We start from the raw sequence: 13546 nt of genomic DNA on the forward strand, positions 1-13546 counted from the left end.
ATTTTTTTTTTCCGCACTTGTGCATATTCCTTCTTTTCACTTGTGGGCCAATTAGAATGATGCAAATACACTTGTCAGAGGTTATCAAAAACCTCCCTAGCAACCAATAGTAAAAGTGCCCACCCCCTCACTGTTTTCTTCCTCGAAAATACGAATATAACGAATACGCGAAATTTGCGAATATAGGACGAATATTCGTCTATATATACGCAATATATTGCGAATTCGAATATGGCCAATGCCGCTCATCACTATTGATAATTAGTTACCTAGATTTCATAGAATTTGGCCGCAGTGGGAGGTTTTTGATATATAGTAGGGCTATTGATTTATTCATTATAGGTGGGGAAATGGCCATGCAGATCTTGTTTTTCTTTTTCCTTTTTTTTACCTTCTTAATTTTCTAATGTTGACATAACTATTTTGACAGAGTCATATATATATATATTTTTTTTTTCATTATTATTATTACTATTATTTTATTATTATTATTATTATTATTATTAATTTATTTATTTTATTATTTATTATTATTAATAATTTATTTATTTTATTATTATTTTATTATTATTACTATTATTTTATTATTATTAATAATTTATTTATTTTATTATTACTATTATTTTATTATTATAATTTTTTTCATTTTATTTATTCATTTATTTATGAGCCACTTTTATTTGATGATAAGGGCACTGCTGGAAAGTGATCTGACATTGATGTTACACACGATACTAAAATGTCACACGACACCTGCCAGGTGAAATCCCCGCCTTGGCGCCTGCCAAATGACTTAATATTAAGTAAGCGATTCACTAATGATTTTTCGCGATCATTATCTCTGTGTTTAACAAAGCGTGAAAAATAATAACCACCAAAGCCGTAGTGAAGGAGCAGGGGACTGTTGTGAAATGTTGGCACCACTTGTGCATAAATTACAAAAGAGTCTCCTTAATCTGCAATTACGACAATGAGGATCTATGGCACAAGAATCCTGGAAGTCTGACGTGTACCTACCTTACAGCAGTGTTTCCCAACCTGTGCCCCATCAGCTGGCAGGGCATGATGGTAGTTGTAGTTTTGCAATAGCTGGAGAGACACAAGTTGGGGAACCCTGCCTTACGGTTTCATAAATGTCATTTTTGACACTTTACTATGTCTTATCAACAGATCTACACGCTGATCATAAAAAACGCAGAAACATCTTTGGAAATTGACAATCACAACATGGACCTCGCCCAGCTTGAACAGAGGTATGTCATCGTACGTCAGGGAAACTTCAAAAACATCGTAAACTCTCGCAACAGCTAGTAAATGTTCATTTGCAATATAATATGTGTAGCGCCTTCCCTAAGTATTGCGCAGTACGGTGAAACACATCTGCAAGACGTATATTTATTGCTACAACTCGACATGTCCCTCAGGAAACTGTAGTAAACAGACGGATTTTCATGGTTTATTTACAGGCTGACAGGGCTTCAGGTCAGACACAAGTACTGGGACAGGAAAGGACAGGTGGGAGTAGGAAGCAGAGACTCTAAGCATATTTTGGATGCTGGGGTGACTCTGTGACCATGATAGTTCCATAGTTGATGATATGGGTACTTTAAAGGGGTATTCTGGCCAAATACATCTTATTCCTTATCCAAAGGATAGGGGATAAGATGTCTGATCGCTAGGGGGCCCCACTGGGACACCCCATCATCTCCGTGCAGTACCCGCATTCTATGCGGGGCTGCGTCTCCAGTTTCGGAAACCTCTTTGTTTCTGGGGCTGGAGACGGGACTGCACGCCATGCCCCCTCCATTCATGTCATTATTTTTGAGTCTGGAAGGGGCTTACCCCTCCTCTCCATTTAAAAAACATTAACACTCATTGGTTCATTGGAGAGGTCATGTGTATGGGGGAGCTGTCACCAAATGAGTGTTCAGCAGACAGGTGTCAATGGACAGCTTTAAAGGGGTATTCTGGGAAAATACATCTTATCCCCTATCCAAAAGGATAGGAGATAAGATGTCTGATTGCTGGGGCCCGCCGCTGAGACCCCCATGATCTCCGCGCAGTACATGCATTCTATGTGGGGCTACTTCACGCCACGCCCCCTCCATTCATGTCTAGGGGAGGGGGCGTGACGGACGTCACGCCCCCTCCCATAGACATGATTGGAGGGGGCGTGGTTTGACATCACGAGGGGGTGTGGCGTGACATCACTTCTCCAGTCCCAGAAACAAAGAGGTTTCCAAGACTGGAGATGCAGCCCCACAGAGAATGCGTGGGTTGCGCGGAGATCACGGGGGTCCCAGCGGCGGGCCCCAGCAATCAGACATCTTATCTCCTATCCTTTTGGATAGGGGATAAGAGGTATTTTCCCAGAATACCCCTTTAAAGCTGTCCATTGACACCTGTCTGCTGAACACTCATTTGGTGACAGCTCCCCCATACACATGACCTCTCCAATGAACTGAGTGTTAATGTTTTTTAAATGAAGAGGAGGGGTAAGCCCCTTCCAGACTCAAAAATAATGGGCAGCTGAAATCCAACATGCCCTATTCTTTACTTTACTTCCACCGCCACCCCTTACTCTCTCAGACTTCCACCATGGAGGTGGGGGGAGGTCTCCATACACATTAGATTTTGAACTAGTCCCACCAAAATCAGTGGGTTCAGCCAACATGTCTAATTTTTAGCCAGCTTTGCCAGTTCCTATGCCCGGCTACAAGAGGAAAAGGTGACTGAAAAGACAAAGGAGTGCAAGGTGATAGAGTTAGGGTTCTTTTACATTACCCATAACTTTCACTAAACAACAATATAGGAATTCAACCGGCATTGGTCTCCTTTCATGTACATGTGATTGGCCAATGATTGGCGGAGCAGCTAATTAAAGGCATAGCAGGAGGCGGAGCTTAGCCAGAAATGGGCACCCCCGGATAGATGTTGCTGTGGAACGGGGCAGGTGAATAAAAGTTTTTTTTAAATTTATTTAAATCCAGCCCCAACCTGGACACACACCTAGATTTTTGTGGGTCAATGTTTGAAGACATCTTACAGATATTTACATCTATTACAGAGTTACCAAAGAGGCCGCTGAAAAGAACAGGATACTGGAGAAAAACCAAGTCCTGAGAACAATGGCAAATGAATTTTCACAGAGCAAGTGTGATTTAAAAATAATTATTATGGATAAAGAACAAGAAATACTGGACTTAAATTCTAATCATCAAGAGGTATGAGAAAGGACTCCCTCTAGTGTTCAGGCAGAGCAACTGCAACAGAAATGAATTGTAGAGTCTAGGCCATGTGTCTCCAAACTGTGGACCTCCAGCTGTTAAAAAAAACTACAACTTCCAGCATGTCTGGACAGTTCTCCAGGCATGCTGGGAGTTGAAGTTTTGCCACAGCTGCAGGTCCTCAGTTGGAAGATCACTGGTATGGGCCTATGGACTTACTGTAGGTGTTGTGATCAGAGGCAGGCCTAGTGCCCCTAACACCACTGGCAAGTTGCTGTATCAGCAAACCCAGCCAAATAGTTCGGTAGCCAGTTAGGTAGGTAAATTGGTAGCCAGGTAGGTAAGTAGTTAGGTAGGTATCCAGGTAGGTAGGCAAATAGGTAGCCAGGTAGGTAAGTAGGTAGCTATGTAAGTAGCCAAGTAGTTAGGTAGCTAGTAGGTGGCCAAATAGATTGCTAGCTAGCTTGGTAGCCAGGTATCCAGCTAGGTAGGAAAGTAGGTTGCTAGGTAGCCAAGTGGCTAGGTATGTAAGCAGGTTGGTAGCTAGATAGGTAGCCAGGTAAGTAGGTAGTAGAAAGAGAAAAGCAGCACATCCTAGTCATAAAGAATCCTTTAAAGATACATGCAGGTTCTGGAGTCCGGCTTAGGGGCCCACTTTTAAACAGCATAAAAAATCTCCCAGCAGCACACAGAAAAAAAAAATTTAAATAAATAAATAAACAGTAAAATAAAATCCAAATACAGCAATAATCCAAAGGATAGGGGATAAGATGTCTGATCGCAGGGATCCCACCGCTGGGGACCCCCGTGATCTCCCTGCTGCTCCTGGCGTTCGTTTAGAGCGTCGGGTGCAGTGCCCGAGGCTCGTGACATCATGGCTATGCTCCGCTCGTGACATCACGACCACGCCCCCTCAATGCAAGTCTATGGGAGGGGGCGTGACTGCCGTCACGCCCCCTCCCATAGACTTGCATTGAGGGGGCATGGCCGCGACGTCACGAGCCTCCGCCTCGCATCGCCAGTCATCAGGCACGGAGCAAAATTCCGCGTGCACCGGATGTCTGGGGGTGCCCCAGCAGTGAGACCCCCGCGATCAGACATCTTATCCCCTATCCTTTAGATAGGGGATAAGATGTCTAGGGGCGGAGTACTCCTTTAAAGCTACCAATCTCGGTCTTTCAGACACATGTACTACAATGACGGCCAATGATCTAGAGTTCTGCCGGGTCCCAGTTTCCCCAGGTGTTTGCCAGGGTCCCAGGAGCTGCACCCTTTAATGAGGAGACAACTCCTTTAATGATAGGGAATGTAGTAATTGTCTGGGACACATGATAGATTTGGATTCACCATCTCAGCAAATTATGCTAATAGGTTGTGTATAAAGGATACAAAACTAGTATAAATTATACTTATACACTATTAAAACTGGTGCGAGTGAAAAGTGGCACACAGGTCAGATTTAAAGGGACACTCGTCATCAAAAATCACTAAATCACTGTGCAGGGCCCGAGGGGGCTGTTTATGAAATTGAGATTTAAAGGGTTACTCCGCTCCTAGGTAACTTATCCCCTATCCACAGGATAGGGGATAAGTGTCTGATCGGAGGGGGATTCGGCCGCAGGGACCCCCGCAATCTTCTAGCCCAGCATCCTGGTAATCTGCATGCTAGGATTATCGGCGACCACAGCTTGAAACTGTGGCCGATACACCCCCCCCCCCCCTCCATGTATCTCTGTCTCTCCCATTGACATGAATGGAGGGGGCGTGATGACCATGGCTGCCCGAAGCCTAGCACAGCCTGCGTTCTGAAAATAAATCTTCAAAACTCCGGGGTGCTGGGCCGGAGATAGCGGGGGATCCCAGAGGTCGGACACTCCTTTAGGTAGGGGATAAGATGTCTAGGACGGGGGGTACCCCTTTAAAGAGTATCTCTTATGATCTTGTTAAATTTTATAATCCTCCCAGGTCACTGCCCTCACCATGATAAACCACCCCCTGCCTTTATTTTTATTATTTTTTAGTTTTCTACCTTGATATTGCTCTGTATTTTCTGCTCAGTCTCCGTCAGATTCACCGACCGGGAAGGGGGCGTTCCCCAGCAAGCGTGACATCATCTGAAGCCATACAGGGGAGAACTTCTTCCCTCACTCTGCTACACACAGCCCAAAGCAGTTCAGTGTGAGATGAGCTATGATTGGATAAGTAGGCTCTGGACAAGTAGGGAGACACCTAGTGGCAGCTTTTTTAAACACAAATAAAACATAGAAAACTTCATTTTTTTTTAAACAAAGTACATTAAAAAAGATTTTTTATTTAAGGAGTGCAATAGCAAAAATTTGCTATTAATGGAAACATAGAATGCTATCTACATCAGACCCTGATTTCCTCCGCTGTTCTGCTTCCTTATTGGAACACAACATAGTGTTACATAGTTAGTAAGGTTGAAAAAAAGAGTCCATCAAGTTCAGCCTATAAGGCCAATTGTCCTGTACCAGGGGTATAATCCCTTCCCAACCAATTACGGCAATCAGATTAAATCCTTGGATCTATTACCAGAAATCTGGTATCCATAACAACAGAAAAAATGGTGCCATGGATTTGTTGCACGCTGGACACCAATGGCTCCTGACAGAGCTTAGTAAAGATAATTGGGTCCATCAGGCACTCTTGGCGCCGGCTTTTCAGCATAGACAAAATGGCGCAGTAGGCTATGCTATTTTGTTCAGAACCTGCGAAGGAGCCTTAAGCACAGGAGTGAACCATGGTAGCCTTAGAGGCCTTAAAGTACATTTTTATTAAACTTTTATAAAGTTTTATTTAAAGGGGTACTCCGCTGCTCAGCGTCTGGAACAAAATGTTCCGAATGCTTAGAGCCGGCGTCGGGAGCTTGTGACGTCATAGCCCCGCCCCCTCATGTTGTCACGCCCTGCCCCCTCAATGCAAGTCTATGGGAGGGGGCGTGACGGCTGTCACGCCCCCTCCCATAGACTTGCATTGAGGGGGTGGGGAGTGACATCATGAGGGGGCGGGGCTATGATGGCACGAGCTCCCGGCGGCAGCTCCCGCGTTCGGGAACAGTTTGTTCCAAACGCTGAGCAGCGGAGTACCCCTTTAAGGAAAAAAAACAGGTGACACACAGGATGGTGCAACAGACTGCCTATCCCGGACCATCCTGCTATCCTGTAGCATAGCATCCTGCTGCCATAGACTTGCATTGCACAAAAAATGGATCCATCAGGATCAGGAGAAAGTCTCAGTTTGTCTGTCCTGTTAAGAACAGAAAAGGACACTTTATGGAAGCCCCATTGGTAACTCACGGATCTGTTAACGGATCTGTTTAAAGAAGATAAATAAAGCACTGTTCACACCGCCATGATGGCTTCTATTACAATGGAAACCATGACAGCCATGCCAGATCCATATCAACTGTGCCTAACAGACCCATTGACTTATATAAGGACCTATAGGGTTCCATTGTGTTGTTTGTTGTTTTCATGGGAAGCAGGGATGTGCACAGACATTTTGGAGGGCGTGGGCTCAAGTAAAAAAAGAAATAAAAAAAAAAGGGGGCAATTCTCATAATTTAACAAATGTCAGTAAAGGCTCGTACACATAGGCAGATTTGATAGCGAACTCAGTGTGGCGGGCTCTTAAAGGGGTACTCCGGTGAAAAACTTTTTTATAAATCAACTGGTGCCAGAAAGTTAAACAAATTTGTAAATTACTTCTATTAAAAAATCTTAATCCTTCCAGTACGTATTAGCTGCTGAATACTACAGAAGAAATTCTTTCCTTTTTTTGGAACACCGTGCTCTCTGCTGACACCTCTGTCCATTTTAAGAACTGTCCAGAGTAGGAGAAAATCCCCATAGCAAACATATGCTGCTCTGGTCAGTTCCTAAAATGGACAGAGATGTCAGCAGAGAGCACTGTGGTCATGATATCAGCAGAGAGCTCTGTGTTCAAAAAAGAAAATGATTTCCTCTGTAGTGCACAGCCCCTAAAATGTACTGGAAAGATTAAGATTTTTTAATAGAAGTAATTTACAAATCTGTTTAACTTTCCGGCACCAGTTGATTTAAAAAAAAAAAAGTTTTCCACGGAAGTACCACTTTAAAGTAAATTTTTATTAAACTTTTATAAAGTTTTATTTAAAGGGGTACTCTGCCGCTCAGCGCTTGGAACAAAATGTTCCAAATGCTTAGAGCCGGTGCCGGGAGCTCGTGACGTCATAGCCCTGCCCCCTCATGATGTCACACCCCACCCCCTCAATGCAAGGCTATGGGAGGGGGCGTGACGGCTGTCACGCCCCTTCACATAGACTTGCATTGAAGGGGCGGGGCTATGACGGCACGAGCTCCCGACGCAAGCTCCAGCGTTCGAAACAGTTTGTTCCAAACGCTGAGCAGCGGAGTACCCCTTTAAGGAAAAAAAATTGTGCCATTGTGTCCATTTTAAGAACTGTCCAAAGTAGGAGAAAACCCCATAGCAAACATATGCTGTTCTGGACAATTCCTAAAATGGACAGAGGTGTCAGCAGAGAGCACTGTGGTCATGATGTCAGCAGAGAGCTCTGTATTCCAAAAAGAAAAGAATTTCCTCTATAGTATTCAGCAACTAATAAGTACTGGAAGGATTAAGATTTTTTAATAGAAGTAATTTACAAATCTGTTTAACTTTCTGGCACCAGTTGATTTATAAAAAAAAAAAAAAAAAAGAAAAAAAGTTTTCCACCGGAGTACCCCTTTAATCTTAATTGAAGATTAATCATAGCTGCCAATGGAGGCGCCATCAAATGGACATGATGCGCGCTGACGTGATGCGAAGAGGCGCTAACTCTCCCCCACTGATGATATATGACTCTTTGTGAGCCTGTGAAATTCCAGTGTCAGTACACACAACACACACAATATTTAGTGTCCAAAATGTGATGGATTACAGTACTTATATGCAGATGAGGATATAAGACGTATGTTGCTTAATCACTTTCCGTGTTCCCACAGACAGAAAAGAGATTTACTAAAACACTGTTTGCATTGATAATTATACGTTCCGGGAGTATCGAGCGGCATTTCCCTTAGGCAAGGACTCGCGTATGGGCAGGTTGTAGCAAGAGCGTAAATATCTGCCAGCGGCTTTCTGCTACAAGTGCGTTATCATTATTCCCAAAGAACATTACATGGCTGTGATCTCACTGACACAACGTGGTGCTGCAGACACTCTGGAACATCCAGGGTGAAGTCACACGCAGTATTCTTTGGAAAAACTCCACTGCAGATTTGATAGCTTTTTTGCGCAAAAGTCAGATGTCCATCCAGTAGGAAGAAGTATAAATCCTTTATCTTTTCAAAGGGTACTCCGCCCCTAGACATCTTATCCCCTATCTAAAGGATAGGGGATGAGATGTCTGATCGCGGGGGTCCTGCCGCTAGGGACCCCCGCGATCTCCCTGCTGGAGTGCTGGAGGCTCGTGACGTCATGGCCATGCCCCACTCGTGACATCATGGCAACGCCCCCTCAATGCAAGTCTATGGGAGGGGGCATGACATTACGAGCAGGGCAGGGCCATGACTAGTGTTGAGTGCGAATATTCGCAGTTCGAATATTTATTGCAAATTTCACATATCCGCGAATGTGGCACATATAGCGCCATATATTCATAATTATGAATATTCGTAATTTTTTTCCCCCCCCACAGAACACATTACAGTCAGGGCCATTTGAAGGAATTTGGGGGTCCCAAGCAAAATGGACATGGAGGACCCCCCCCCCCCTCTTGATGTTCATGCACGTAGCGCTCTAGGGCCGGCGTCAGGACGTAGTAACGCCGGCTCTTGAATTCTGGGAGCGCGACATGAGCAAACGTCGATACGAGGCCCCCACATTAGGTGCAGCACAACTCCCCCCACGTTAGGTGCAGCACATCTCCCCCCACGTTAGGTGCGGCACAATTCCCCCCACGTTAGGTGTGGCACAGTTCCCCCCACGTTAGGTGCGGCACAGTTCCCCCTCCGTTAGGTGCGGCACAGTCCCCTCCACGTTAGGTGTGGCACAGTTCCCCCTATGTTAGGTGGGCACAGTTCCCCCCATGTTAGGTGCGGCACAGTTCCCCCCACGTTAGGTGTGGCACAGTTCCCCCATGTTAGGTGCGGCACAGTTCCCCCCACGTTAGGTGCGGCACAGTCCCCTCCACGTTAGTTGCGGCACAGTTCCCCCCCACGTTAGTTGCGGCACAGTTCCCCCCACGTTAGGTGCGGCAGAGTTCCCCCCACGTTAGGTGGGGCAGAGTTCACCCCACGTTAGGTGCGGCAGAGTTCCCCCACATTAGGTGCGGCAGAGTTCCCCCACATTAGGTGCGGCAGAGTTCCCCGCACATTAGGTGCAGAAGAGTTCCCCGCACATTAGGTGCAGAAGAGTTCCCCGCACATTAGGTGCAGAAGAGTTCCCCGCACATTAGGTGCAGCAGAGTTCCCCCCACATTAGTTGCAGCAGAGCTCCCCCCACATTAGGTGCAGCAGAGCTCCCCCACATTAGTTGCAGCAGAGCTCCCCCCACATTAGGTGCAGCAGAGTTCCCCCAACATTAGGTGCAGCAGAGTTCTCCCCACATTAGGTAAGCAGTGTTCCCCCCACATTAGGTGCAGCAGAGTTCCCCTCACATTAGGTGCAGTTCTGTTATGAAGCCACTGAAAGCCCCCTCTATAGTACACAGTAATTTCGCTATTTCTCATTTTCTCTATTTCAAGGAGGGTAAAGGGCAGGGCTCAAGTCCTGCAGGAACTCATGGGAATGGAGTTCCTGCACTTTTTCCACAGCTGGAACACAGTTCCTATTAGCAGGAGTCCTGCAGGACCAGCCCTTTAAGGGATACTTCGCCCCTAGACATCTTATCCTGGGGGTCCCGCCGATCTTGGCTGCGGCACCCCAGACATCCGACGCACGGAGTGAACTTCGCTCCATGCTGAATGACTGGCGAAAGGGGGCAGAGGCTTGTGATGTCATGGCCATGCCCCCTCAATGCAAATCTATGGGAGTGGGCGTGATGGCCATCATGCCCCCTCCCATAGATTTGCATTGAGGGGCTGTGGCTGTGACGTCACGGGCCTTTGGCGCTGCACCCAACACTCTAAAACGAATGTCGGGTCCCCAGCGGCAGGGTCACCGCAATCAGATATCTTATCCCCTATCCTTTGGATAGGGGATAAGATGTCTAGGGGCGGAGTACCCCTTTAAGTGGAAATCTTGGGTGAGTTCCCAAACTTTTGTTCCCAGGACTTGACCCCTGGTAAAGGGGGAGGTTACTCTGCAGCATTGTGGACACACAGCAGTAGGTACGCTAGTATAAACACAAAGGACAGCTACCCTGATTATTATGGATGGGCAAAGATGAGAGGGAAGCCATGATTTACCCTTTAGAAACAGTGTGGATCATCTACTGCAAGCAGACTAGCTCAGGTTACAGGTTTTTGTCAGGCTCTCTCCTGAACAAAGCCCATGCTAAGCCCCACCCCAGTTACAGTAATTTTAATTGCTCTGTCTGTTACTAGAAATTGATTTCCCCTACAAACAGTCAGTGGACAGTAGATTGCAATGAAGGGAGACATCCAGTTATTTTTTAAGTGAACGACAAAAAATATTAGAAATCACATACACAAATTGCAGAAAGTTGTTTAAAATGACCATGACCATTAAAAATATAAGGTTATTTATCCCACAAGGTGAATGCTGTAAAGAGAAGGAAATTCTAAAATCCACAATTGCTGTTTTTTATTCTCCTGATATCTCCCAGAAAACACAGAATAAAAAGCTATTAAAAAATCTCATCTACCCCCAAATAGTACTGATAAAACTACAGATCATAGCGCTAATTTAAAAAAAAATCAAGCCCTCAAACAGCTCTGTAAATAGAACAATACAAAGATTATAAGGTTCATAATATGGCAATGGAAAGCAAATGTTCTTTTTTTTGTGTGTGTAGTAAAACCATTAATATGAAACATAAAACTTGTAAAACATTAATCATATGACCCGCAGAATAAAGGTGACAGGTTTTTTTCATATCCCCTCCTTATATCCTGTCCTCATATCCTATCCACCTATCCCGTCCTCACATCCCAACCTTATATTCCATCCTCATATCACATCCTTGCATTCCGTCTTCATAAAAAATGTTTTTCCCTGCGGCTATGGCCTGTGTGTCCCTGTGAGGAGACCAAATATAAGCAGGGCTCTGTGCAGGCTCCTGGCTTGTCAATCTTCCTGCTAGGTGAGCCAAGAGCATGTCACAGAGCCTCAGTGCACAGAGTCCTTCTAGTCTTCAGTGCACAGAGCCCGGCTTGTCTTCAGTGTACAGAGCCCTGCTTGTCCTCACTGCACAGAGCCCCGCTTGTCCTCAGTGTACAGAGCCCCGCTTGTCCTCAGTGTACAGAGCCCTGCTTGTCCTCAGTGTACAGAGTTCTGCTTGTCTTCAGTGTACAGAGCCCTGCTTGTCTTCAGTGTACAGAGCACTGCTCGTCTTCAGTGTACAGAGCCCTGCTTGTCCTCAGTGTACAGAGCCCTGCTTGTCCTCAGTGTACAGAGCCCTGCTTGTCCTCAGTATACAGAGCCCTGCTTGTCCTCAGTGTACAGAGCCCTGCTTGTCCTCAGTGTAGAGAGCCCTGCTTGTCCTGTGTACAGAGCCCTGCTTGACCTCAGTGTACAGAGCCCTGCTTGTCCTCAGTGTACAGAGCCCTGCTTGTCCTCAGTGTACAGAGCCCTGCTTGTCCTCAGTGTACAGAGCCCTGCTTAACCTCAGTGCATAGAGCCCTGCTTTTCCTGCATACAGATCCCTGCTTGTCCTCAGTGTACAGTGTACAGAGCCCTGCTTGTCCTCAGTGTACAGAACCCTGCTTGTCCTCAGTGTACAGAGTCCTGCTTTTCCTCTGTACAGAACCCAGCTTGTCCACAGTGCACAGAGCCCTGCTTGTCCACAGTGCACAGAGCCCTGCTTGTCCTCAGTGTACAGAGCCCTGCTTCTCCTCTGTGTACAGAGCCCTGCTTCTCCTCGGTGTACAGAGCCCTGCTTGTCCTCGGTGTACAGAGCCCTGCTTGTCCTCGGTGTACAGAGCCCTGCTTGTCCTCGGTGTACAGAGCCCTGCTTGTCCTCAGTGTACAGAGCCCTGCTTGTCCTCAGTGTACAGTGTACAGAGCCCTGTTTGTCCTCAGTGTACAGAGCCCTGCTTGTCCTCAGTGTACAGAACCCAGCTTGTCCACAGAGCCCTGCTTGTCCACAGTGCACAGAGCCCTGCTTGTCCTCGGTGTACAGAGTCCTGCTCGTCCTCGGTGTACAGAGCCCTGCTCATCCTCGGTGTACAGAGCCCTGCTCGTCCTCGGTGTACAGAGCCCTGCTCGTCCTCGGTGTACAGAGCCCTGCTCGTCCTCTGTCTACAGAGCCCTGCTCGTCCTCTGTCTACAGAGCCCTGCTCGTCCTCTGTCTACAGAGCCCTGCTCGTCCTCTGTCTACAGAGCCCTGCTCGTCCTCTGTCTACAGAGCCCTGCTCGTCCTCTGTCTACAGAGCCCTGCTCGTCCTCTGTCTACAGAGCCCTGCTCGTCCTCTGTCTACAGAGCCCTGCTCGTCCTCTGTCTACAGAGCCCTGCTCGTCCTCTGTCTACAGAGCCCTGCTCGTCCTCTGTCTACAGAGCCCTGCTTGTCCTCTGTCTACACAGCCCTGCTTGTCCTCTGTTTACAGAGCCCTGCTTGTCCTCTGTCTACAGAGCCCTGCTTGTCCTCTGTCTACAGAGCCCTGCTTGTCCTCAGTGTACAGAGCCCTGCTTGTCCTCAGTGTATAGAGCCCTGCTTGTCCTCAGTGTACAGAGCCCCTCTTGTCCTCAGTGTACAGAGCCCTGCTTGTCCTCAGTGTACAGAGCCCTGCTTGTCCTCAGTGTACAGAACCCTTGCTTGTCCTCAGTGTACAGAGCCCTGCTTGTCCTCAGTGTACAGAGCCCTGCTTGTCCTCAGTGTACAGAGCCCCTCTTGTCCTCAGTGTACAGAGCCCTGCTTGTCCTACCCTCACTTCCTGTATTTGGACTCAGGCAATAGCTTAAGGGACAATAATACATACATGTTTTAACCAGTGTATATTACAAATATATTGGAGTGCTGGCATGGAGATATTTGTACAAATACAAATATATATCTATATAAAACTCAATTGCTGACATTTATCATTGTCTTTAGACTGTTTTTGTGTCTAGAAAAGGTGCAGGCAGGGTTTATTTGCGCCTTTTGGTTTACACATTTCTGCTGATTTTGAGTTGCAATCCACTGATTCTGGCAATAC

At 46.5% G+C, this 13546-nt stretch overlaps 1 protein-coding gene across 1 annotated transcript in view; it reads left to right on the plus strand.

Annotated features, from left to right (window-relative positions):
* KRT222 (keratin 222) overlaps positions 1–13546 on the plus strand; it is a 43118-nt gene that overhangs the window by 2297 nt on the left and 27275 nt on the right. The window contains exons 3-4 of the mRNA XM_056549013.1: positions 1171–1253; positions 3068–3224. Of these exons, the coding sequence (XP_056404988.1) occupies positions 1171–1253; positions 3068–3224 (240 nt within the window). The remainder of the gene's footprint in view (positions 1–1170; positions 1254–3067; positions 3225–13546) is intronic.

This window comes from Hyla sarda, chromosome 12, assembly GCF_029499605.1.
Source record: "Hyla sarda isolate aHylSar1 chromosome 12, aHylSar1.hap1, whole genome shotgun sequence".
Lineage (NCBI taxonomy): Eukaryota > Metazoa > Chordata > Amphibia > Anura > Hylidae > Hyla > Hyla sarda.